The 23,626-nt window shown below is 43.3% G+C and overlaps 1 protein-coding gene and 1 non-coding gene across 2 annotated transcripts in view; one reads left to right on the top strand and one right to left on the bottom strand.

Moving 5' to 3' along the window:
• Positions 1-1,318: 1,318 nt before the first annotated feature.
• Positions 1,319-1,430, bottom strand: trnal-caa (transfer RNA leucine (anticodon CAA)). The gene is made up of 2 exons: positions 1,393-1,430; positions 1,319-1,364 (listed from the first exon to the last, which is right to left on the bottom strand). It is a non-coding gene; the product is annotated as a tRNA-Leu (tRNA).
• Positions 1,431-20,711: 19,281 nt separating this feature from the next.
• Positions 20,712-23,626, top strand: part of LOC135546691 (protein mono-ADP-ribosyltransferase TIPARP-like) — a 29,758-nt gene continuing 26,843 nt past the window's right edge. Inside the window, exons 1-2 of the mRNA XM_064975303.1 lie at positions 20,712-20,920; positions 21,928-22,970. Coding sequence (XP_064831375.1) covers positions 21,961-22,970 — 1,010 coding nt within the window. The 5' untranslated portion in view covers positions 20,712-20,920; positions 21,928-21,960. The remainder of the gene's footprint in view (positions 20,921-21,927; positions 22,971-23,626) is intronic.

Raw genomic sequence — 23,626 nt, forward strand, 5'->3', positions numbered from 1 at the left:
CTTCCATGAACTGGGATTCTGTAAAGGGGAAGGTTAACAACATACGTTTGGCAGACAAAGAGAATTGATGCATATCCAAATGTGGTACAAGACCTGTTGAGATAGTGATATGCTGTGTAGATAATACACTGTGCTGGGGAATTCATCATCACAAATGAAAGATCTTATATTTCAGAGCGACACATAATTTCACATAAGTGTCAAAGTTATGTATTTCAATGTAACCTGACTGTCTAGCTCAGTGTTTGTGCGTGTGTGTGTGTGTGCGTGTGTGTGTGCGTGCGTGCGTGCGTGCGTGCGTGTGTGTGTGTGCGTGTGTGTGTGTGTGTGTGCGCGCGTGTGTGTGTGTGATCCACACAGTCCTAACAGGGTAAATATGTCTGAGGACTGCATGTGCTGGGTAAAAGGAAGCCTCCAACAGGGCCTGTTTACTGGATGGTGTCTCCTATAGCACCTTCTGCCATTACTATCAATAACACAGTCTCAGATGTCCCCCCCAATCCCCCAACACACACACCACCCCTGGGCTCACTCATTAAGCGTGGTGAGTGAGGCCTCATCAGGGTTCAAAGGTCAATCTAACCGTCCTCTTTGATGTATAGACAGTGACATCATCTTTTTTCAACCATGGCTTTATCGCTCCCAACCTGCGCGACAAAGATCACACTGACTCAGGTAAGATAATATTTCCACCCGCCCGTGACCGTTACGAGTGGAAAAAGTTGTTGAAAATGTTCGGCCTTTTCCCGGGTCAGACAAGTGCACCAAGGTCCCTTCACCTCATCCACGGGCGGCTGATAAGGTTCACAGGAGGGCGGAACCATTTCTAGAGGTAAATCACCTGACTCATCATTATCTTTTATGTTTTTCCATGAATTCACCTGTAATCCAGCACCTGCAAAAAAGTACCTTGCTGTACTGTACGTATGTTGTACTTCACACTCAACTCAAAACAGATTATATTATTATAATACAACTAAAAGGTAAGGTGCGTGGAGGGAAAATTACAGCACATTATAAACAAACAAACAAAAAAGTGTTTCATCCCGAAAAACATTGATCCAATAAAAGTTTATGTGCTCTGGATAATAGCTTCTTGTAAAATGTCATTTGGGTGTGTAACGGTTGAGTAACTTATTGAATTCTAAACTAGGCATATGATGACATGTATCTAACGATAATTCCCGTTTAATGTTTTTTCTGTTCTCAAACTATGACATCTATCAAATGATTAATCACTGTTTATGTGTTTTCCTTTCACCCATTTGGAGAATTTTTCAGTATTGACAAAGAGCTACTTTTTTAAAGGCAAAAGCTGTGTCAGAAGAGGGATTTGAACCCTCTCCTCCAATCGGAGACCAGAATACCCCTGTAACTAGGAAGGATTCTCCCCTTGAGTCTGGCGCCTAAGACCACTCGGCCATCCTGACAATTGTAAAACCTTAAAATTCATATTTTTTCACGATTCTGTAACATAACGTCTGATGTGCCTGATGGAAACATGCAGATCTGAAGATACAAAGAAAAGGAAACAAAAAAGGAAACATGATGTTTTCTTTTGTCGAAGGTGAGGAGGACCAACATGCTGCGTGGTTATTTATAAACATCTTTAATGAAAGGGTTATTTAGATTCATGTTTAATGAATAAGAACACGAACAGTACAAAAACAATCAACGTAACGAGAAAACCAAAACAGCCTATACTGGTGCAAACTACCACAGAGACAGGAACAATCACCCACCAAAACCCAACATCAAACAGGCTACCTAAATATGGTTCCCAATCAGAGACAATGACGAACACCTGCCTCTGATTGAGAACCATATCAGGCCCAAACACAGAAACAGACAAACTAGACATCCAACATAGAATGCCCACTCAGATCACACCCTGACCAAACAAAACATAGAAACATACAAAGCAAACTATGGTCAGGGTGTGACAGTGTGGGAGTCAGATGATCCCAGACCGGAACACAAGTGTGTATCAAATGTGTAGCCTGTCTATGTTTTTATATATTTTTTTCATCTTCTTCATAAAGCCCCATATAGAGACATGTCAGAACGCAAACAACAGGATGTTACGCATGTTGGTTTGGCTGGAATGCTGGAAACATGTACACACACACACACACACACACACACACACACACACACACACACACACACACACACACACACGCACAACCACACACACACACACACGCACAACACACACACACACACACACACACACACACACACACACACACACACACACACACACACACACACACACACACACACACACACACACACACACACAAGCCTGGGTGTGTAATCAACCAATAATTCACTTGCGTCAGCTCAACGCGGTTAAAAGGTGAGACAGAGCTGTAATTTATGTGTGATGGAATCTGTTGACAGCATTGAAGGCATCGTTTGTCTGGGCGGTTGTTTTACATGGTCTGTAAACTGTCACCCTGTTAAAGGAAACATCCACCCAAAACATTCCTTTAATCTACAGTGCAAAATGTGTCAAATAACACTAATATGCGAGAATAATATTTTTGTTGTGAACAAATGTTTCATTTTTGCCGTTAATAAAAAGGTTGGGAGCAACATGGACAATCCTTGTGGAAATCTGTTGCAGCTCAAGTCGACTACAAAACCCACAATGCAATGCTCTCTCTATGTGCTGGCTGGCTGGCTAGTTAGCTAGAAAACATAACTACACTATCACGCCCTGACCTTAGAGATCGTTATTATTCTCTATATTTTGGTTAGGTCATGTGGTGTGACTAGGGTGGGTGCTCTAGTTTTGTATTCTATGTTTAACGTTTCTTTGTTTTTGGCGGAGCGTGGTTCCCAATCAGAGGCAGCTGTCTATCGTTGTCTCTGATTGGGGATCATACTTAGGCAGCCCTTTTCCCCACCTGTGATTGTGGGATCTTGTTTTTTTGTTAGCTCCGTGAAGCCCGTGAAGAACATGACGTTCGTTATTCTTTTGTTGTTTTGTTTGGTGTTCTGAGGAAATAAAGAATCATGAACACTTACCGCGCTGTGCTCTGGTCTCCTTCCAACGACGGACGTTACATGTACACAATAATACCAAAGACAATATCAGCATGTAAAGTACCTAGTTTAGAAAATCGCCTCAACAAACTGCACTATCGATTTGGCAGTCAGACGGCAAGAGAGAGATAAACAGACAGACAGACAGAACGTGTGTATGAAAGGGGGGAAGGGAGTTCAACAGTGGCGTCTGGAATAAATAAGGTTCACATTTAAAGATCTGTCCCAAGCTTCAGAGCCAGGATTGCCCTTTCGATCACATCCCATCACTACCACGGCCCAGTCCAGGAAGTTCAGCCATCAAGGGACACATGAGACATCTACATGATACACCATTGATTGTGTAGATAATTGTGTGTGTGTGTGTGTGTGTGTGTGTGTTGACCAGGGGTGCCATGCATAGTGGTCCTCACATACGATTGGGGGTTCCTGCTGGTCCTCACATACGATTGGGGGTTCCTGCTGGTCCTCACATACGGCTGGGGGTTCCTGCTGGTCCTCACATACGGTTGGGGTTCCTGCTGGTCCTCACATACGGTTGGGGTTCCTGCTGGTCCTCACATACGGTTGGGGGTTCCTGCTGGTCCTCACATACGGTTGGGGTTCCTGCTGGTCCTCACATACGGTTGGGGTTCCTGCTGGTCCTCACATACGGCTGGGGGTTCCTGCTGGTCCTCACATACGGCTGGGGGTTCCTGGCATACGGCTGGGGGTTCCGGCTACGGTTGGGGGTTCCGGCAGGTCCTCACATACGGTTGGGGGTTCCTGCTGGTCCTCACATACGGCTGGGGGTTCCTGCTGGTCCTCACATACGGTTGGGGGTTCCTGCTGGTCCTCACATACGGTTGGGGGTTCCTGCTGGTCCTCACATACGGTTGGGGGTTCCTGCTGGTCCTCACATACGGTTGGGGGTTCCTGCTGGTCCTAACATATGGCTGGGGGTTCCTGCTGGTCCTCACATATGGCTGGGGGTTCCTGCTGGTCCTCACATACGGCTGGGGGTTCAGGCTGGTCCTCACATATGGTTGGGGGTTCCTGCTGGTCCTCACATACGGCTGGGGGTTCCTGCTGGGGGTTCCGGCTGGGGGTTCCTGCTGGTCCTCACATATGGCTGGGGGTTCAGGCTGGTCCTCACATATGGCTGGGGGTTCAGGCAGGTCCTCACATACGGTTGGGGGTTCAGGCAGGTCCTCACATACGGCTGGGGGTTCCGGCTGGGGGTTCCGGCTGGGGGTTCCGGCAGGTCCTCACATATGGCTGGGGGTTCCGGGGTCCTCACATACGGTTGGGGGTTCCTGCTGGTCCTCACATACGGCTGGGGGTTCCTGCTGGTCCTCACATACGGTTGGGGGTTCCGGCTGGGGGTTCCGGCTGGGGGTTCAGGCAGGTCCTCACATACGGGGGGGGTTCACATATGGCTGGGGGTTCCTGCTGGTCCTCACATACGGGTTTGGGGGTTCCGGCAGGTCCTCACATATGGGGGGCTGGGGGTTCCGGCAGGTCCTCACATACGGCTGGGGGTTCCGGTCCTCACATACGGTTGGGGGTTCCGGCTGGGGGTTCCTGGTCCTCACATACGGCTGGGGGTTCCTGCTGGTCCTCACATACGGCTGGGGGTTCCTGCTGGTCCTCACGGCTGGGGGTTCCTGCTGGTCCTCACATACGGCTGGGGGTTCCGGCTGCTGGTCCTCACATACGGCTGGGGGTTCCTGCTGGTCCTCACATACGGTTGGGGGTTCCTGCTGGTCCTCACATACGGCTGGGGGGCTGGGGGTTCCTGCTGGTCCTCACATACGGCTGGGGGGGGTCCTCACATACGGTTGGGGGTTCCTGCTGGGGGTTCCTGCTGGTCCTCACATACGGCTGGGGGTTCCGGCTAGGGGTTCCTGCTGGTCCTCACATACGGCTGGGGGTTCCGGCTGGGGGTTCCGGCTGGGGGTCCAGGTCACATACGGCTGGGGGTTCCGGCAGGTCCTCACATACGGTTGGGGGTTCCTGCTGGTCCTCACATACGGTTGGGGGTTCCGGCAGGTCCTCACATACGGTTGGGGGTTCCGGCTGGGGGTTCCGGCTGGGGGTTCCTGCTGGTCCTCACATACGGCTGGGGGTTCAGGCTGGTCCTCACATATGGCTGGGGGTTCCTGCTGGTCCTCACATACGGCTGGGGGTTCCGGCTGGGGGTTCCGGCAGGTCCTCACATACGGCTGGGGGTTCCGGCTGGGGGGCTGGGGGTTCCGGCAGGTCCTCACATACGGCTGGGGGTTCCGGCTGGGGGTTCCGGCTGGGGGTTCCGGCAGGTCCTCACATACGGCTGGGGGTTCCGGCTGGGGGTTCCGGCTGGGGGTTACGGCAGGTCCTCACATACGGCTGGGGGTTCCGGCTGGGGGTTCCAGCTGGGGGTTACGGCAGGTCCTCACATACGGCTGGGGGTTCCGGCTGGTGGAATTTTGTATTTTTAAGACGCCTGAAACAGACTTTTCCATATAATCTAGAGCCGTAATCGTTATGCTTAATTCTATGTCCGAAATATCTGCATATCTAAGCCTTTTGAGCTGGCTGTATCCTCCTGACTGGTGTTCATTTTTTAAAGAAACTAAAAATGCTTCTCTGCTAAAATGTCTTATTCAGTACATTTAGAAATAGCAATTTTAGATTGTAAATCTTGGTGGGGCAAACAAACAAACAAACAAACCATGTAGATGCCAGCAAACCCAATACACAACACAACACTAAACAATACATTACTTGCACTATAACGGTGACACATGGTTCCCACATACTGTTAGGGCCAACATAAAGCTGTCCCGATAGCAGAGTCCCAACAGTCACAACTGCAGTACCAACACCTTACCACTGTTACACCTGGCTATCAGCAGAGTCCCAACACCTTACCACTGTTACACCTGGCTATCAGCAGAGTCCCAACAGCAGAGTCCCAACACCTTACCACTGTTACACCTGGTTATCAGCAGAGTCCCAACACCTTACCACTGTTACACCTGGTTATCAGCAGAGTCCCAACACCTTACCACTGTTACACCTGGTTATCAGCAGAGTACCAACACCTTACCACTGTTACACCTGGTTATCAGCAGAGTCCCAACACCTTACCACTGTTACACCTGGTTATCAGCAGAGTACCAACACCTTACCACTGCTACACCTGGCTATCAGCAGAGTCCCAACACCTTACCACTGTTACACCTGGTTATCAGCAGAGTCCCAACACCTTACCACTGTTACACCTGGTTATCAGCAGAGTCCCAACACCTTACCACTGTTACACCTGGTTATCAGCAGAGTCCCAACACCTTACCACTGTTACACCTGGCTATCAGCAGAGTCCCAACACCTTACCACTATTACACCTGGCTATCAGCAGAGTCCCAACACCTTACCACTGTTACACCTGGTTATCAGCAGAGTCCCAACACCTTACCACTGTTACACCTGGTTATCAGCAGAGTACCAACACCTTACCACTGTTACACCTGGTTATCAGCAGAGTCCCAACACCTTACCACTGTTACACCTGGTTATCAGCAGAGTACCAACACCTTACCACTGCTACACCTGGCTATCAGCAGAGTCCCAACACCTTACCACTGTTACACCTGGTTATCAGCAGAGTCCCAACACCTTACCACTGTTACACCTGGTTATCAGCAGAGTACCAACACCTTACCACTGTTACACCTGGTTATCAGCAGAGTCCCAACAGCAGAGTCCCAACACCTTACCACTGTTACACCTGGTTATCAGCAGAGTCCCAACAGCAGAGTCCCAACACCTTACCACTGTTACACCTGGCTATCAGCAGAGTCCCAACACCTTACCACTGTTACACCTGGTTATCAGCAGGGTCCCAACACCTTACCACTGTTACACCTGGTTATCGGCAGAGTCCCAACACCTTACCACTGTTACACCTGGCTATCAGCGGAGCCCCAACACCTTACCACTGCTTTACCTGGTTATCAGCAGAGCCCCAACACCCTACCACTGCTACACCTGGTTATCAGCGGAGCCTTTTCTGGCAGCGAAATAGTTCATTTAGCCTCATTTACTACCTTTAAAAAAACATAGCTGATATGTCTGACTTGCTTAAACAAATGTGGTTTCTACTGATAATTGAGATGTACAAAATATGGCATAAGGGGACGACGAGCGGACAAGAGGCCATCTGTAATTTCGATTAAGACATTAATGAGCGAGATAGGACGGACGTAGTCAATATAACTATTTGTTCAGCACTTTTGAAATGTACAGTGACAGAATTCAGAACATGGGCCGTTCTTACAGTGTTGTCTCTGCACACCAAGTCAGAACCGTAGGATAAATAAAGGGGGCATATAAGCAGACAATGAAAGCTCTTACAATATTCAATGATAACATTTCTCTAAAACAGTCTAAAGGCTACATATGCACCACCAAGTCAGAACAGTTAAGAGGGGAAAAAAATGATAAATTATTAAGGTAAGGCACATGGGCTACTAACAGCTTACTACACAACATACACTTAGTATTACTTTCTTAGCTACAGTATACATAGCTCCCTGGCATATTGCATAATTTATGCAGCAGCATACAAGACAATTTTGGATTCACCTTGTTGTGCTCACTTGAACAGGAAGGTGGCTCTGTGTTTCTTCGTGGGCAAATGTTGTCATCAAACATATGTCATCAAAGCCTGACATTCTCTGGATTTATGGTGCTTTCAAGACAACCTGGAACATGGGAAAAAAACAAGGTTGAATCATGATGACGTCAGTGATCTTCAAGTCGGAGCTCTCAACTTCCGAGTTGGATCACCATTCTAAACGTAGTTCCCAGTTGTCTTGAACTCGGTGAAATCAGAATCCCCAGTTCTGAGTTTCCAGTCGTTTTGAGCGAGGTTGAAGTCATGCTGGATTGACAGCATGGCCAATGTTGAATGTTTATCCTTTTAAGCTTGGAAAAGAGACCCTTAAACCCAGACTTGGGACTACACAGCCACTCCACTGAATAGCAGGCTAGGGATTGCTTTGCAATGCTTGCAGTTAGCCACTGATTCCTTCCAAACCACTCATTGTGGGGCGGCAGGTAGCCTAGTGGTTAGAGAGTTGGACTAGTAACTGAAAAGTTGCAAGATCGAATCCTTGAGCTGACAAGGTAAAAATCTGTTGTTCTGCCCCTGAACAAGGCAGTTAACCCACTGTTCCTAGGCCGTCATTGAAAATAAGAATTTGTTCTTAACTGACTTGCCTAGTTAAATAAAGGTAAAAATAGTTGGATTTTCAACTTGTTGTGTTATGGCTGATGAGCACTGATACATTTTATCCCTAATTTTGTATCTTCATTATTTCTCTTCATATGACAAGGATTAAAAAGGTTGAGCGAGTAGATTGTTGACTTGATTCATGATGATGACTGCAAGCTTGCTAGCTAAGATCAGTCCAATCAAAGCTACTGTAGATATAACGAGATTTGACCATTTTATCTGTGGCCAATGATCTTGAGCCTTCTTGGATAGGCACTTCTAAATGTAACTCTGTGGCCAACACAGTCTCACAATCAATTCGTGCATATATGTACAAAATGCATTTCAGCAAATTTTGTGCGTTTTTGTGCATTTTTGTGGCTTAATTCGTGAGAAAAGACACAAATTTATGTGCTTCTTAATTCGCGCGAAAAGACACAAATTGATTTGTACGAAAAGACACAAATTGATTTGTGCGAAAAGACACAAATTTAACCAGTAGGCTACACACAAACCTTTTCAACAACCATATAGACGCGATAGTTTATATTTAATTTTTGTTCTTAAACTCAATGTAGGATCAGGCAAAATCCCTTGAGTTGGGCACCTTATGCAGGTTTGGTCCTCGGTTGGTTGCCATGTGTCCATATCGAGTGGTGTGGTCATGATGTCTCGGTCCGCTTGTCAACGGATGTGGAAAGCATAGTGCAACCTAGGAGTTTGGTTTCTAGTTTTGAGTCGGTTGATCCGCTTCCATCTCTGACACGTGGAAACCGGAGGCGGGAAGGGAGGGGGTGCACTCCACACATATGCGCGTAGGCCGTAGGGGTCCGGGCGCGGTCGGCCAAAGTTGTGGGCCTCATGGTTGCCCACTTGTAGATTGACCCATTGGTTGGGTTAAAGAGTCGTCTGTCCGTAGGGTGGGGGTTAGGGTTAGGTCCAGTTGGAGTCAGGGTTAGGTATAGTTGGTAGAATGGTTAAGGTTAGGGTAAAGGTTAGGGTTAGGTATAGTTAGTAGAATGGTTAAGGTTAGGTTAGGGTAAGGTATAGTTAGTAGAAAGGTTAAGGTTAGGGTTAGGTTAGGGTTAGGTATAGTTAGTAGAATGGTTAAGGTTAGGGTAAAGGTATAGTTAGTGGAATGGTTAAGGTTAGGGTAAAGGTTAGGGTAAGGTATAGTCAGTAGAATGGTTAAGGTTAGGGTAAAGGTTAGGGTATGGTATAGTTAGTAGAATGGTTAAGGTTAGGTTAAGGTATAGTTAGTAGAATGGTTAAGGTTAGGGTTAAGGTTAGGGTTAGGTATAGTTAGTAGAATGGTTAAGGTTAGGGTAAAGGTTAGGGTTAGGTATAGTTAGTAGAATGGTTAAGGTTAGGGTAAATGTTAGGGTTAGGTATAGTTAGTAGAATGGTTAAGGTTAGGGTCAGGTATAGTTAGTAGAATGGTTAAGGTTAGGGTTAAGGTTAGGGTTAAGGTTAGGGTAAGGTATAGTTAGTAGAATGGTTGAGGTTAGGGTAAAGGTTAGGGTTAGGTATAGTTAGTAGAATGGTTAAGGTTAGGGTTAAGGTTAGGGTTAGGTATAGTTAGTAGAATGGTTAAGGTTAGGGTTAGGTAAGGGTAAGGTATAGTTAGTAGAATGGTTAAGGTTAGGGTTAGGTTAGGGTTAGGTATAGTTAGTAGAATGGTTAAGGCTAGGGTAAGGTATAGTCAGTAGAATGGTTAAGGTTAGGGTTAAGGTTAGGGTTAGGTATAGTTAGTAGAATGGTTAAGGTTAGGGTTAGGTTAGGGTAAGGTATAGTTAGTAGAATGGTTAAGGTTAGGGTTAGGTTAGGGTAAGGTATAGTTAGTAGAATGGTTAAGGTTAGGGTTAGGTATAGTCAGTAGAATGGTTAAGGTTAGGGTTAGGTATAGTTAGTAGAATGGTTAAGGTTAGGGTAAGGTAAGGTATAGTCAGTAGAATGGTTAAGGTTAGGGTTAAGGTTAGGGTTAGGTATAGTTAGTAGAATGGTTAAGGTTAGGGTAAGGTATAGTCAGTAGAATGGTTAAGGTTAGGGTTAAGGTTAGGGTTAGGTATAGTTAGTAGACTGGTTAAGGTTAGGGTTAGGTTAGGGTAAGGTATAGTTAGTAGAATGGTTAAGGTTAGGTTATGGTAAGGTATAGTTAGTAGAATGGTTAAGGTTAGGGTTAGGTATAGTCAGTAGAATGGTTAAGGTTAGGGTTAGGTATAGTTAGTAGAATGGTTAAGGTTAGGGTAAGGTAAGGTATAGTCAGAAGAATGGTTAAGGTTAGGGTTAAGGTTAGGTATAGTTAGTAGAATGGTTAAGGTTAGGGTTAGGTTAGGGTAAGGTATAGTTAGTAGAATGGTTAAGGTTAGGGTTAGGTTAGGGTAAGGTATAGTTAGTAGAATGGTTAAGGCTAGGGTAAAGGTTAGGGTAAGGTATAGTTAGTAGAATGGTTAAGGTTAGGGTAAGGTATAGTTAGTAGAATGGTTAAGGTTAGGGTTAGGTATAGTTAGTAGAATGGTTAAGGTGAGGGTTAGGTTAGGGTAAGGTATAGTTACTAGAATGGTTAAGGTTAGAGTTAGGTTAGGGTAAGGTATAGTTAGTAGAATGGTTAAGGTTAGGGTAAGGTATAGTTAGTAGAATGGTTAAGGTTAGGGTTAGGTATAGTTAGTAGAATGGTTAAGGTTAGGGTTAAGGTAAGGGTAAGGTATAGTTGGTAGAATGGTTAAGGTTAGGGTTAAGGTTAGGGTAAGGTATAGTTAGTAGAATGGTTAAGGTTAGGGTAAAGGTTAGGGTTAGGTATAGTTAGTAGAATGGTTAAGGTTAGGGTCAGGTATAGTTAGTAGAATGGTTAAGGTTAGGGTTAAGGTTAGGGTAAGGTATAGCTAGTAGAATGGTTAAGGTTAGGGTTAAGGTTAGGGTAAGGTATAGTTAGTAGAATGGTTAAGGTTAGGGTAAAGGTTAGGGTAAGGTATAGTTAGTAGAATGGTTAAGGTTAGGGTAAGGTATAGTTAGTAGAATGGTTAAGGTTAGGGTTAGGTATAGTTAGTAGAATGGTTAAGGTTAGGGTTAAGGTAAGGGTAAGGTATAGTTGGTAGAATGGTTAATGTTAGGGTTAAGGTTAGGGTAAGGTATAGTTAATAGAATGGTTAAGGTTAGGGTTAGGTATAGTTAGTAGAATGGTTAAGGTTAGGGTTAAGGTTAGGGTTAGGTATAGTCAGTAGAATGGTTAAGGTTAGGGTAAAGGTTAGGGTAAGGTATAGTCAGTAGAATGGTTAAGGTTAGGGTAAGGTATAGTTAGTAGAATGGTTAAGGTTAGGGTAAAGGTTAGGGTTAGGTATAGTCAGTAGAATGGTTAAGGTTAGGGTTAAAGTTAGGGTAAGGTATAGTTAGTAGAATGGTTAAGGTTAGGGTAAGGTATAGTTAGTAGAATGGTTAAGGTTGGGGTAAGGTATAGTTAGTAGAATGGTTAAGGTTAGGGTAAGGTATAGTTAGTAGAATGGTTAAGGTTAGGGTTAAGGTTAGGGTTAGGTATAGTCAGTAGAATGGTTAAGGTTAGGGTTAAAGTTAGGGTAAGGTATAGTTAGTAGAATGGTTAAGGTTAGGGTAAGGTATAGTTAGTAGAATGGTTAAGGTTAGGGTAAGGTATAGTTAGTAGAATGGTTAAGGTTAGGGTAAGGTATAGTTGGTAGAATGGTTAAGGTTAGGGTTAAGGTTAGGGTTAGGTATAGTCAGTAGAATGGTTAAGGTTAGGGTTAAGGTTAGGGTTAGGTATAGTCAGTAGAATGGTTAAGGTTAGGGTTAAGGTTAGGGTAAGGTATAGTTAGTAGAATGGTTAAGGTTAGGGTTAAGGTTAGGGTTAGGTATAGTCAGTAGAATGGTTAAGGTTAGGGTAAAGGTTAGGGTAAGGTATAGTCAGTAGAATGGTTAAGGTTAGGGTAAAGGTTAGGGTAAGGTATAGTCAGTAGAATGGTTAAGGTTAGGGTAAGGTATAGTTAGTAGAATGGTTAAGGTTAGGGTAAGGTATAGTTAGTAGAATGGTTAAGGTTAGGGTTAAGGTTAGGGTTAGGTATAGTCAGTAGAATGGTTAAGGTTAGGGTAAGGTATAGTTAGTAGAATGGTTAAGGTTAGGGTAAGGTATAGTCAGTAGAATGGTTAAGGTTAGGGTTAAGGTTAGGGTAAGGTATAGTTAGTAGAATGGTTAAGGTTAGGGTTAAGGTTATGGTTAGGTATAGTCAGAAGAATGGTTAAGGTTAGGGTAAGGTATAGTTAGTAGAATGGTTAAGGTTAGGGTAAGTTATAGTTAGTAGAATGGTTAAGGTTAGGGTAAGGTATAGTTAGTAGAATGGTTAATGTTAGGGTAAGGTATAGTTAGTAGAATGGTTAAGGTTAGGGTAAGGTATAGTTAGTAGAATGGTTAAGGTTAGGGTAAGGTATAGTCAGTAGAATGGTTAAGGTTAGGGTTAAGGTTAGGGTAAGGTATAGTCACATATCTGGTTGTTGCAAAGGCTTGTGTGCCTACTGGTTAAATTTGTGTCTTTTCGCACAAATTAAGTAGCACATAAATTGGTAGAATGGTTAAGGTTAGGGTTAAGGTTAGGGTAAGGTATAGTTAGTAGAATGGTTAAGGTTAGGGTAAAGGTTAGGGTTAGGTATAGTTAGTAGAATGGTTAAGGTTAGGGTTAAGGTTAGGGTAAGGTATAGCTAGTAGAATGGTTAAGGTTAGGGTAAGGTATAGTTAGTAGAATGGTTAAGGTTAGGGTAAAGGTTAGGGTAAGGTATAGTTAGTAGAATGGTTAAGGTTAGGGTAAGGTATAGTTAGTAGAATGGTTAAGGTTAGGGTAAGGTATAGTTAGTAGAATGGTTAAGGTTAGGGTGAGGTATAGTTAGTAGAATGGTTAAGGTTAGGGTTAAGGTAAGGGTAAGGTATAGTTGGTAGAATGGTTAAGGTTAGGGTTAAGGTTAGGGTAAGGTATAGTTAATAGAATGGTTAAGGTAAGGGTTAGGTATAGTTAGTAGAATGGTTAAGGTTAGGGTAAAGGTTAGGGTAAGGTATAGTTAGTAGAATGGTTAAGGTTAGGGTAAGGTATAGTTAGTAGAATGGTTAAGGTTAGGGTAAGGTATAGTTAATAGAATGTTAAGGTTAGGGTAAGGGTTAAGGTTAGGGTTAGGTATAGTTAGTAGAATGGTTAAGGTTAGGTTAAGGTATAGTTGGTAGAATGGTTAAGGTTAGGGTAATGGTTAGGGCTAGGTATAGTTAGTAGAATGGTTAAGGTTAGGGTTAAGGTTAGGGTTAGGTATAGTCAGTAGAATGGTTAAGGTTAGGGTAAAGGTTAGGGTAAGGTATAGTCAGTAGAATGGTTAAGGTTAGGGTAAGGTATAGTCAGTAGAATGGTTAAGGTTAGGGTTAAGGTTAGGGTAAGGTATAGTTAGTAGAATGGTTAAGGTTAGGGTAAAGGTTAGGGTTAGGTATAGTCAGTAGAATGGTTAAGGTTAGGGTTAAGGTTAGGGTAAGGTATAGTTAGTAGAATGGTTAAGGTTGGGGTAAGGTATAGTTAGTAGAATGGTTAAGGTTAGGGTAAGGTATAGTTAGTAGAATGGTTAAGGTTAGGGTTAAGGTTAGGGTTAGGTATAGTCAGTAGAATGGTTAAGGTTAGGGTAAAGGTTAGGGTAAGGTATAGTTAGTAGAATGGTTAAGGTTAGGGTAAAGGTTAGGGTAAGGTATAGTTAGTAGAATGGTTAAGGTTAGGGTAAGGTATAGTTAGTAGAATGGTTAAGGTTAGGGTAAGGTATAGTTAGTAGAATGGTTAAGGTTAGGGTTAGGTATAGTTAGTAGAATGGTTAAGGTTAGGGTTAAGGTAAGGGTAAGGTATAGTTGGTATAATGGTTAAGGTTAGGGTTAAGGTTAGGGTAAGGTATAGTTAATAGAATGGTTAAGGTTAGGGTTAGGTATAGTTAGTAGAATGGTTAAGGTTAGGGTTAAGGTTAGGGTAAGGTATAGTTAGTAGAATGGTTAAGGTTAGGGTTAGGTATAGTTAGTAGAATGTTAAGGTTAGGGTAAGGTATAGTTGGTAGAATGGTTAAGGTTAGGGTTAAGGTTAGGGTTAGGTATAGTCAGTAGAATGGTTAAGGTTAGGGTTAAGGTTAGGGTAAGGTATAGTCAGTAGAATGGTTAAGGTTAGGGTTAAGGTTAGGGTAAGGTATAGTTAGTAGAATGGTTAAGGTTAGGGTAAAGGTTAGGGTTAGGTATAGTCAGTAGAATGGTTAAGGTTAGGGTTAAGGTTAGGGTAAGGTATAGTTAGTAGAATGGTTAAGGTTGGGGTAAGGTATAGTTAGTAGAATGGTTAAGGTTAGGGTAAGGTATAGTTAGTAGAATGGTTAAGGTTAGGGTTAAGGTTAGGGTTAGGTATAGTCAGTAGAATGGTTAAGGTTAGGGTAAAGGTTAGGGTAAGGTATAGTTAGTAGAATGGTTAAGGTTAGGGTAAAGGTTAGGGTAAGGTATAGTTAGTAGAATGGTTAAGGTTAGGGTAAGGTATAGTTAGTAGAATGGTTAAGGTTAGGGTAAGGTATAGTTAGTAGAATGGTTAAGGTTAGGGTTAGGTATAGTTAGTAGAATGGTTAAGGTTAGGGTTAAGGTAAGGGTAAGGTATAGTTGGTATAATGGTTAAGGTTAGGGTTAAAGTTAGGGTAAGGTATAGTTAATAGAATGGTTAAGGTTAGGGTTAGGTATAGTTAGTAGAATGGTTAAGGTTAGGGTTAAGGTTAGGGTAAGGTATAGTTAGTAGAATGGTTAAGGTTAGGGTTAGGTATAGTTAGTAGAATGGTTAAGGTTAGGGTAAGGTATAGTTGGTAGAATGGTTAAGGTTAGGGTAATGGTTAGGGTTAGGTATAGTTAGTAGAATGGTTAAGGTTAGGGTTAAGGTTAGGGTTAGGTATAGTCAGTAGAATGGTTAAGGTTAGGGTAAAGGTTAGGGTAAGGTATAGTCAGTAGAATGGTTAAGGTTAGGGTAAGGTATAGTCAGTAGAATGGTTAAGGTTAGGGTTAAGGTTAGGGTAAGGGTAAGGTATAGTTAGTAGAATGGTTAAGGTTAGGGTAAAGGTTAGGGTTAGGTATAGTCAGTAGATTGGTTAAGGTTAGGGTTAAGGTTAGGGTAAGGTATAGTTAGTAGAATGGTTAAGGTTGGGGTAAGGTATAGTTAGTAGAATGGTTAAGGTTAGGGTAAGGTATAGTTAGTAGAATGGTTAAGGTTAGGGTTAAGGTTAGGGTTAGGTATAGTCAGTAGAATGGTTAAGGTTAGGGTTAAGGTTAGGGTAAGGTATAGTTAGTAGAATGGTTAAGGTTAGGGTAAGGTATAGTTAGTAGAATGGTTAAGGTTAGGGTAAGGTATAGTTAGTAGAATGGTTAAGGTTAGGGTAAGGTATAGTCAGTAGAATGGTTAAGGTTAGGGTTAAGGTTAGGGTAAGCTATAGTTAGTAGAATGGTTAAGGTTAGGGTTAAGGTTAGGGTTAGGTATAGTCAGTAGAATGGTTAAGGTTAGGGTAAGGTATAGTCAGTAGAATGGTTAAGGTTAGGGTTAAGGTTAGGGTTAGGTATAGTCAGTAGAATGGTTAAGGTTAGGGTAAAGGTTAGGGTAAGGTATAGTCAGTAGAATGGTTAAGGTTAGGGTAAGGTATAGTTAGTAGAATGGTTAAGGTTAGGGTAAGGTATAGTTAGTAGAATGGTTAAGGTTAGGGTAAGGTATAGTTAGTAGAATGGTTAAGGTTAGGGTAAGGTATAGTTAGTAGAATGGTTAAGGTTAGGGTTAAGGTTAGGGTTAGGTATAGTCAGTAGAATGGTTAAGGTTGGGGTAAGGTATAGTTAGTAGAATGGTTAAGGTTAGGGTAAGGTATAGTCAGTAGAATGGTTAAGGTTAGGGTTAAGGTTAGGGTAAGGTATAGTTAGTAGAATGGTTAAGGTTAGGGTAAGGTATAGTTAGTAGAATGGTTAAGGTTAGGGTAAGGTATAGTTAGTAGAATGGTTAAGGTTAGGGTAAGGTATAGTCAGTAGAATGGTTAAGGTTAGGGTTAAGGTTAGGGTAAGGTATAGTCACATATCTGGTTGTTGCAAAGGCTTGTGTGCCTACTGGTTAAATTTGTGTCTTTTCGCACAAATTAAGTAGCACATAAATTTGTATATTTTCGAATGAATTGAACCACACAAAAATGCACAAAAACACACTAAATCTGCTGAAATACATTTTGTACATGTATGCGCGAATTGGATGTGAGACTGGGCTGCTATGGCAGCACCAAAAGGGCTTTAATTTTCAAGCTCTACCCTTAGACTTGGCGCACTGTCTCTTTGAGCGACAGAACACTGAGCCAATCACGGTGCCACTAGAGAACATTACCAACCCCTACGCTCTGTGTGTTCCGCTGGCTGCCCCACCACCACAGAAAGCGCTGGGCTAGGCTGAAACACCTGCATTTTGGGGCTGCCGTACTCAAGAAATCAAAAAATAGACATTTTTGTATGCAGCTTTATTAACTCAATATGACTCCAGAAAAGACTGGTTGTGGACATGTGTCTTTTATACTGATAACAAGTTCAAACAGGTGCCATTAATACAGGTAACGAGTGGAGGACAGAGGAGCCTCTTACAGAAGAAGTTACAGGTCTGTGAGAGCCAGAAATCTTGCTTGTTTGTAGGTGACCAAATACTTATTTTCCACCATAATTTGGAAATAAATGTATTATAAATCCTACAATGTGATTTCCTGGATTTTTTTTTTCTCATTTTATCTGTCATAGTTGAAGTGTACCTTATGATGAAAATTACAGGCCTCTCTCATCTTTTTAAGTGGGAGAACTTGCACAATTGGTGGCTGACTAAATACTTTTTTGCCCCACTGTGTATATATATATATACATGGGAACTTTGGAAAAACAAATATATATATTAGCTAGAAAGGTGGGGCTCTTCCCTGAATAACCAGTCGCCACTGACATTTAGTAATTACTTGCTTTTCTACCAACCTTGCCAGCAGGCATGCCAGCTAAGATACTGTAGTTTGACAAGCTAGCTACTCTATCTTGATTGGTCACCTGAAATGGCTACTTGGTAGCTAGTTGTGGGGTTGGGGGATTGAGAACCTAATTGGGCTAGCTAAAGCCAACTTCATAAAATTACTACATGGTTAATTGGTAGTACAGACAAAAAAAATGAATGAACATGTTAGATTTGTTTTCAACCCACAAAAGGCCCTATGGGTATGACACCTCTGACTGTCATAAACCTACATCCTGTATGTGTTTGTTTTACCATAATCCACTCATCCTGTAGGCCTACTGGAAATGCTGTTTAAATATGCAAACAACCAGAAACCGTCCCTGTAACTCAATCAGTATGAGAAGCACCTCACTTCTAGTAAAACAAGGACAGGAGGGGTGAGACCACCTATCTCACTGTAAACACACTCAGAACGCCGCCTACTACTGATCAGGCGCCTGACGAACACAGCACAACGTTCTGCTTTACCTCCCACTATGACACACCAGTTTCGTTTTCTCCTCCTCCTCCTCTCTCTCTCTCTCGTCTCCTTTGATGCCAAGTCCCGCCCCTCGACCGGGGTGAGGGGCTTCGTGAGTGGCTGAGAGGACTGAGCGTTCCCTATAGTTAGTAGAATGGTTAAGGTTAGGGTAAAGGTTAGGGTTAGGTATAGTCAGTAGAATAGTTAAGGTTAGGGTAAGGTATAGTTAGTAGAATGGTTAAGGTTAGGGTAAGGTATAGTCAGTAGAATGGTTAAGGTTAGGGTTAAGGTATAGTTAGTAGAATGGTTAAGGTTAGGGTAAAGGTTAGGGTAAGGTATAGTTAGTAGAATGGTTAAGGTTAGGGTAAGGTATAGTTGGTAGAATGGTTAAGGTTAGGGTAAAGGTTAGGGTTAGGTATAGTTAGTAGAATGGTTAAGGTTAGGGTTAAGGTTAGGGTTAGGTATAGTCAGTAGAATGGTTAAGGTTAGGGTAAAGGTTAGGGTAAGGTATAGTTAGTAGAATGGTTAAGGTTAGGGTTAAGGTTAGGGTTAGGTATAGTTAGTAGAATGGTTAAGGTTAGGGTAAGGTATAGTTAGTAGAATGGTTAAGGTTAGGGTAAGGTATAGTTAGTAGAATGTTAAGGTTAGGGTAAAGGTTAGGGTTAAGGTTAGGGTTAAGGTTAGGGTAAGGTATAGTTAATAGAATGGTTAAGGTTAGGGTAAAGGTTAGGGTTAGGTATAGTTAGTAGAATGGTTAAGGTTAGGGTTAAGGTTAGGGTAAGGTATAGTTAGTAGAATGGTTAAGGTTAGGGTAAAGGTTAGGGTAAGGTATAGTTAGTAGAATGGTTAAGGTTAGGGTAAGGTATAGTTAGTAGAATGGTTAAGGTTAGGGTAAGGTATAGTTAGTAGAATGTTAAGGTTAGGGTAAAGGTTAGGGTTAAGGTTAGGGTTAGGTATAGTTAGTAGAATGGTTAAGGTTAGGGTAAGGTATAGTTGGTAGAATGGTTAAGGTCAGGGTAAAGGTTAGGGTTAGGTATAGTTAGTAGAATGGTTAAGGTTAGGGTTAAGGTTAGGGTAAGGTATAGTCAGTAGAATGGTTAAGGTTAGGGTAAGGTATAGTTAGTAGAATGGTTAAGGTTAGGGTAAGGTATAGTTAGTAGAATGGTTAAGGTTAGGGTAAGGTATAGTCAGTAGAATGGTTAAGGTTAGGGTAAGGTATAGTTAGTAGAATGGTTAAGGTTAGGGTAAGGTATAGTTAGTAGAATGGTTAAGGTTAGGGTAAGGTATAGTTAGTAGAATGTTAAGGTTAGGGTTAAGGTTAGGGTAAAATATAGTCACATATCTGGTTGTTGCAAAGGCTTGTGTGCCTACTGGTTAAATTTGTGTCTTTTCGCACAAATTAAGTAGCACATAAATTTGTATATTTTCGAATGAATTGAACCACACAAAAATGCACAAAAACACACTAAATCTGCTGAAATACATTTTGTACATGTATGCGCGAATTGGATGTGAGACTGGGCTGCTATGGCAGCACCAAAAGGGCTTTAATTTTCAAGCTCTACCCTTAGATTTGGCGCACTGTCCCCTTGAGCGACAGAACACTGAGCCAATCACGGTGCAACTAGAGAACATTACCAACCCCTACGCTCTGTGTGTTCCGCTGGCTGCCCCACCACCACAGAAAGCGCTGGGCTAGGCTGAAACACCTGCATTTTGGGGCTGCCGTACTCAAGAAATCAAAAAATAGACATTTTTGTATGCAGCTTTATTAACTCAATATGACTCCAGAAAAGACTGGTTGTGGACATGTGTCTTTTATACTGATAACAAGTTCAAACAGGTGCCATTAATACAGGTAACGAGTGGAGGACAGAGGAGCCTCTTACAGAAGAAGTTACAGGTCTGTGAGAGCCAGAAATCTTGCTTGTTTGTAGGTGACCAAATACTTATTTTCCACCATAATTTGGAAATAAATGTATTATAAATCCTACAATGTGATTTCCTGGATTTTTTTTTTCTCATTTTATCTGTCATAGTTGAAGTGTACCTTATGATGAAAATTACAGGCCTCTCTCATCTTTTTAAGTGGGAGAACTTGCACAATTGGTGGCTGTCTAAATACTTTTTTGCCCCACTGTGTACATATATATATACATGGGAACTTTGGAAAAACAAATATATATATTAGCTAGAAAGGTGGGGCTCTTCCCTGAATAACCAGTCGCCACTGACATTTAGTAATTACTTGCTTTTCTACCAACCTTGCCAGCAGGCATGCCAGCTAAGATACTGCAGTTTGACAAGCTAGCTACTCTATCTTGATTGGTCACCTGAAATGGCTACTTGGTAGCTAGTTGTGGGGTTGGGGGATTGAGAACCTAATTGGGCTAGCTAAAGCCAACTTCATAAAATTACTACATGGTTAATTGGTAGTACAGACAAAAAAAAATGAATGAACATGTTAGATTTGTTTTCAACCCACAAAAGGCCCTATGGGTATGACACCTCTGACTGTCATAAACCTACATCCTGTATGTGTTTGTTTTACCATAATCCACTCATCCTGTAGGCCTACCGGAAATGCTGTTTAAATATGCAAACAACCAGAAACCGTCCCTGTTACTCAATCAGTATGAGAAGCACCTCACTTCTAGTAAAACAAGGACAGGAGGGGTGAGACCACCTATCTCACTGTAAACACACTCAGAACGCCGCCTACTACTGATCAGGCGCCTGACGAACACAGCACAACGTTCTGCTTTACCTCCCACTATGACACACCAGTTTCGTTTTCTCCTCCTCCTCCTCTCTCTCTCTCTCTCTCTCTCGTCTCCTTTGATGCCAAGTCCCGCCCCTCGACCGGGGTGAGGAGCTTCGTGAGTGGCTGAGAGGACTGAGCGTTCCCTGCAACAGCTGCCTCTATCCACAACAGGAGTTGGCAGAACTGAGCCCAGTGGAGAACGACTTACAGCCGCTTTGTCACGCATTGCCTCAGCACCGTACCAGCAGGCCAAACGCAGATCACCTAGGACCACATATCTATACATTCATGACCGGACAAGGATTAAGTGGTTTAGAAGACAATTGCAAGGAAGAGATAGAACGGATTTTACACAGGTAGGAATAGGATCTGTGTGTGTTTGGACGCGTTGAATTGTAAACGGGCTCTGTGAAAGCAACGCTATAATAAATCACCTAGCCAGCCGGGGCACCTATGCAGTATGCGTGTTGGAGATCGACTATATTGCAGTCCTTTTGCGCAGCGCACCAGATCTACATGACTCCTGGAAGGGATTTTATTTTACAATTTAGAAATTATATAGCAGTGTGCTACGTTGATTTGACGTCAAACACCCACCGTGTTTTCTGGATAAAACCTGCTGAAATGCGGGTTTTGCGCATAAACCTAATTTGTATGCGGAATATGTGCGTTATAACACCGTGTTATTCTAGGCGTTGACTAGGCTCAGACCTATAGGTAATTATATATAGAGGATGAAGGCATTTTCGTGATCGTTACAACCATGGGATGCAGTGGCTGGGTCGAGTCTTTGTGCGGTTCGCCGCAGTCCCCCTTCCCTCGGTGCGTGTCTGTGGATCGCTTTAACTGAGACCATAGGCCTGCGTGCAAACTTGCTCGAGCAGCGATTTGTAATTTGCACGTATACGGTAGACCCCCGTTTATCCGCCTCCGCTGATCAAAATACTCTTATCGAGAACGTTAAGGTTCTACACGGGTTGTTTCGCGCTGTAGGCTTATAGCCAACGCAGTGTAGATGCATCATGACGATCGTCGTTGACTGAAAGTAATAATGTCCCCCCCCCACACAGTTTCTATTCTAGCTTCTAGAAGGCTATGTGGTAAGTAGGATACTTCCCGTCTCACTAGTTGTATCATTGTAACAATACCGAGGAAAATAAACGATCGGTTTCCAAGATTACGGTTATTGTTTATCACCCAATGAAACGCAACGCTTATTGACTCTGACTGGGCTGACTAAACACCGTTGTTATCTAATGACACATGCCCAGGACTTTCGAAACCGATGAGGCATATATTTTAGGAGTGTTATTTCTCTCACTCTCTCTCTCTCTCTCTTATCATTTATTTCCGCCTCTTTCAGGACTGTTGGGTTATAGGAGAGCCCCAGGCAACCATGGATACAACTTTGCATAGCCTGCAGAAACCGACAGCCTCAACCGACAAGGTCCTGGACGGTGGAACGGGACTCGCTTTGGATATGAGTATGGGGGACCGGGAATTCACGGAACAATCGATTAGACTTACCGACAAAATCCCGTTAGTGAAGCCCTATTTAAAAAAAAAAAAAGGACAGAGGAAACTCGACTCAAAATGCCTCCGTGCGCTCCAGGACCCTATCCTGACCACATTACTGAGTACAGATGCACTTGTTACCGGAGACGGGGTGTTTGTTCCCCGGAACCCTCCGACAAGGACAGCGGGGAACCTGTGCACTGCGGCGGTGGTCAAACAGGCGCGGATTGGTGGGCCTGTGTGTCTGAAAGATTCGGGAGCTACCGGAGTAACGGCTATGATTACCGGCGACACGGACACAGAAATGGCGGACACCGCCGCCGAGTTGGAGGAGACAGAGAGGGGGGTAAGCAAGATACCGGTAGATCTCCAGCGCGTGACAATAGACCCTAACGAACGCAGATTCCAGCTCAAACGTGTCCCCCGGGCGCGCGAGGTGGGGGCGGCAACCCCCACACCAGATACCCCTCTAGTATCCCCTCCAAGCCAGGGGGGCAACACGATGAGTGACCTCTTCGCCTCTAAAGCCTTGCGGGGGCCAGATTGTCTGACCATCAAAGACAGTACGAACACCCCCAGTCTTCAGGCCGACAAAGGCGAGATATTTCAGGATAAAAGCGAAGAGGCCTCCCTGGATCTAGTGTTTGATCTGCTAACCCAGCTCCAGTATCACACGCACCAAGCCGACGCAGTTTCGATCTGCGTGGAATTCCTGCAGGGGTTGTGTGTGTACGGGAGTGACTGCGTTTACCACCATACTGTGCTCCCCTACCACTGGCAGATCCGCAGGAGTGATACTGAAAGCTGGCAAAGCGTGGCGGATGATTCGCAGGAACAGTTGGAGAGGCTTTACTGCAATCCGGACAATGAACAAGTCAGGCTCAAATATCAGTAAGTGCTTTTCTTTTGTTGTTCTGTTGTACGTTCTGTGTAAAAGTAGCCTAAAATAGCTGAGATTGTATTTACAGTTTTAAGATAGGAGTGCTTTGATATGAGAAAACTGTGTTGTTTTGCTATAGACAAGGAGAGCGGCACTCTCTCGGAGCGTAGACGCAATAATTTAATAACCTAATAGCCAACTGTTTGGACGGACAAACTGTCTTCATCAGGTTATAATGACAAACACTGAGGGTCACTAGTTTATATAGCGTCATAGGACATACACAGGTGTCTGTAATCATGGCCTGGGTGTGGCCTGATGTCATTGGTTAATTCTATTATATAAGAACATACAAAAACATGAATGGGTAGCATATGATAATAGATACAATTTGTCTGCATAGGCAGCTGTTTGATATATCTGTTTCTGTAGGCGTGTGTGTGTGTGTGTATGGTAATATTTAACTGACTGAGTCGTTTTGGTTGTCTGACTTCCCGTGCCTCAGTTCTTCTTCCAGTATCATTTGTTACGGCACTTTTAATTCCTGCAATAGAGTGAGTCGGCGTTTTCTGCTCCCAAACCTAGCTTTCTCATTGGTTGAAACAGCTCAAACCAGGAAGTGCTGTTAGAGCTAGGAACTTGCATGACCTACTGCTGCCTGGTGCGG

Source organism: Oncorhynchus masou, chromosome 9, assembly GCF_036934945.1.
Source record: "Oncorhynchus masou masou isolate Uvic2021 chromosome 9, UVic_Omas_1.1, whole genome shotgun sequence".
In the NCBI taxonomy this organism is placed as follows: domain Eukaryota; kingdom Metazoa; phylum Chordata; class Actinopteri; order Salmoniformes; family Salmonidae; genus Oncorhynchus; species Oncorhynchus masou.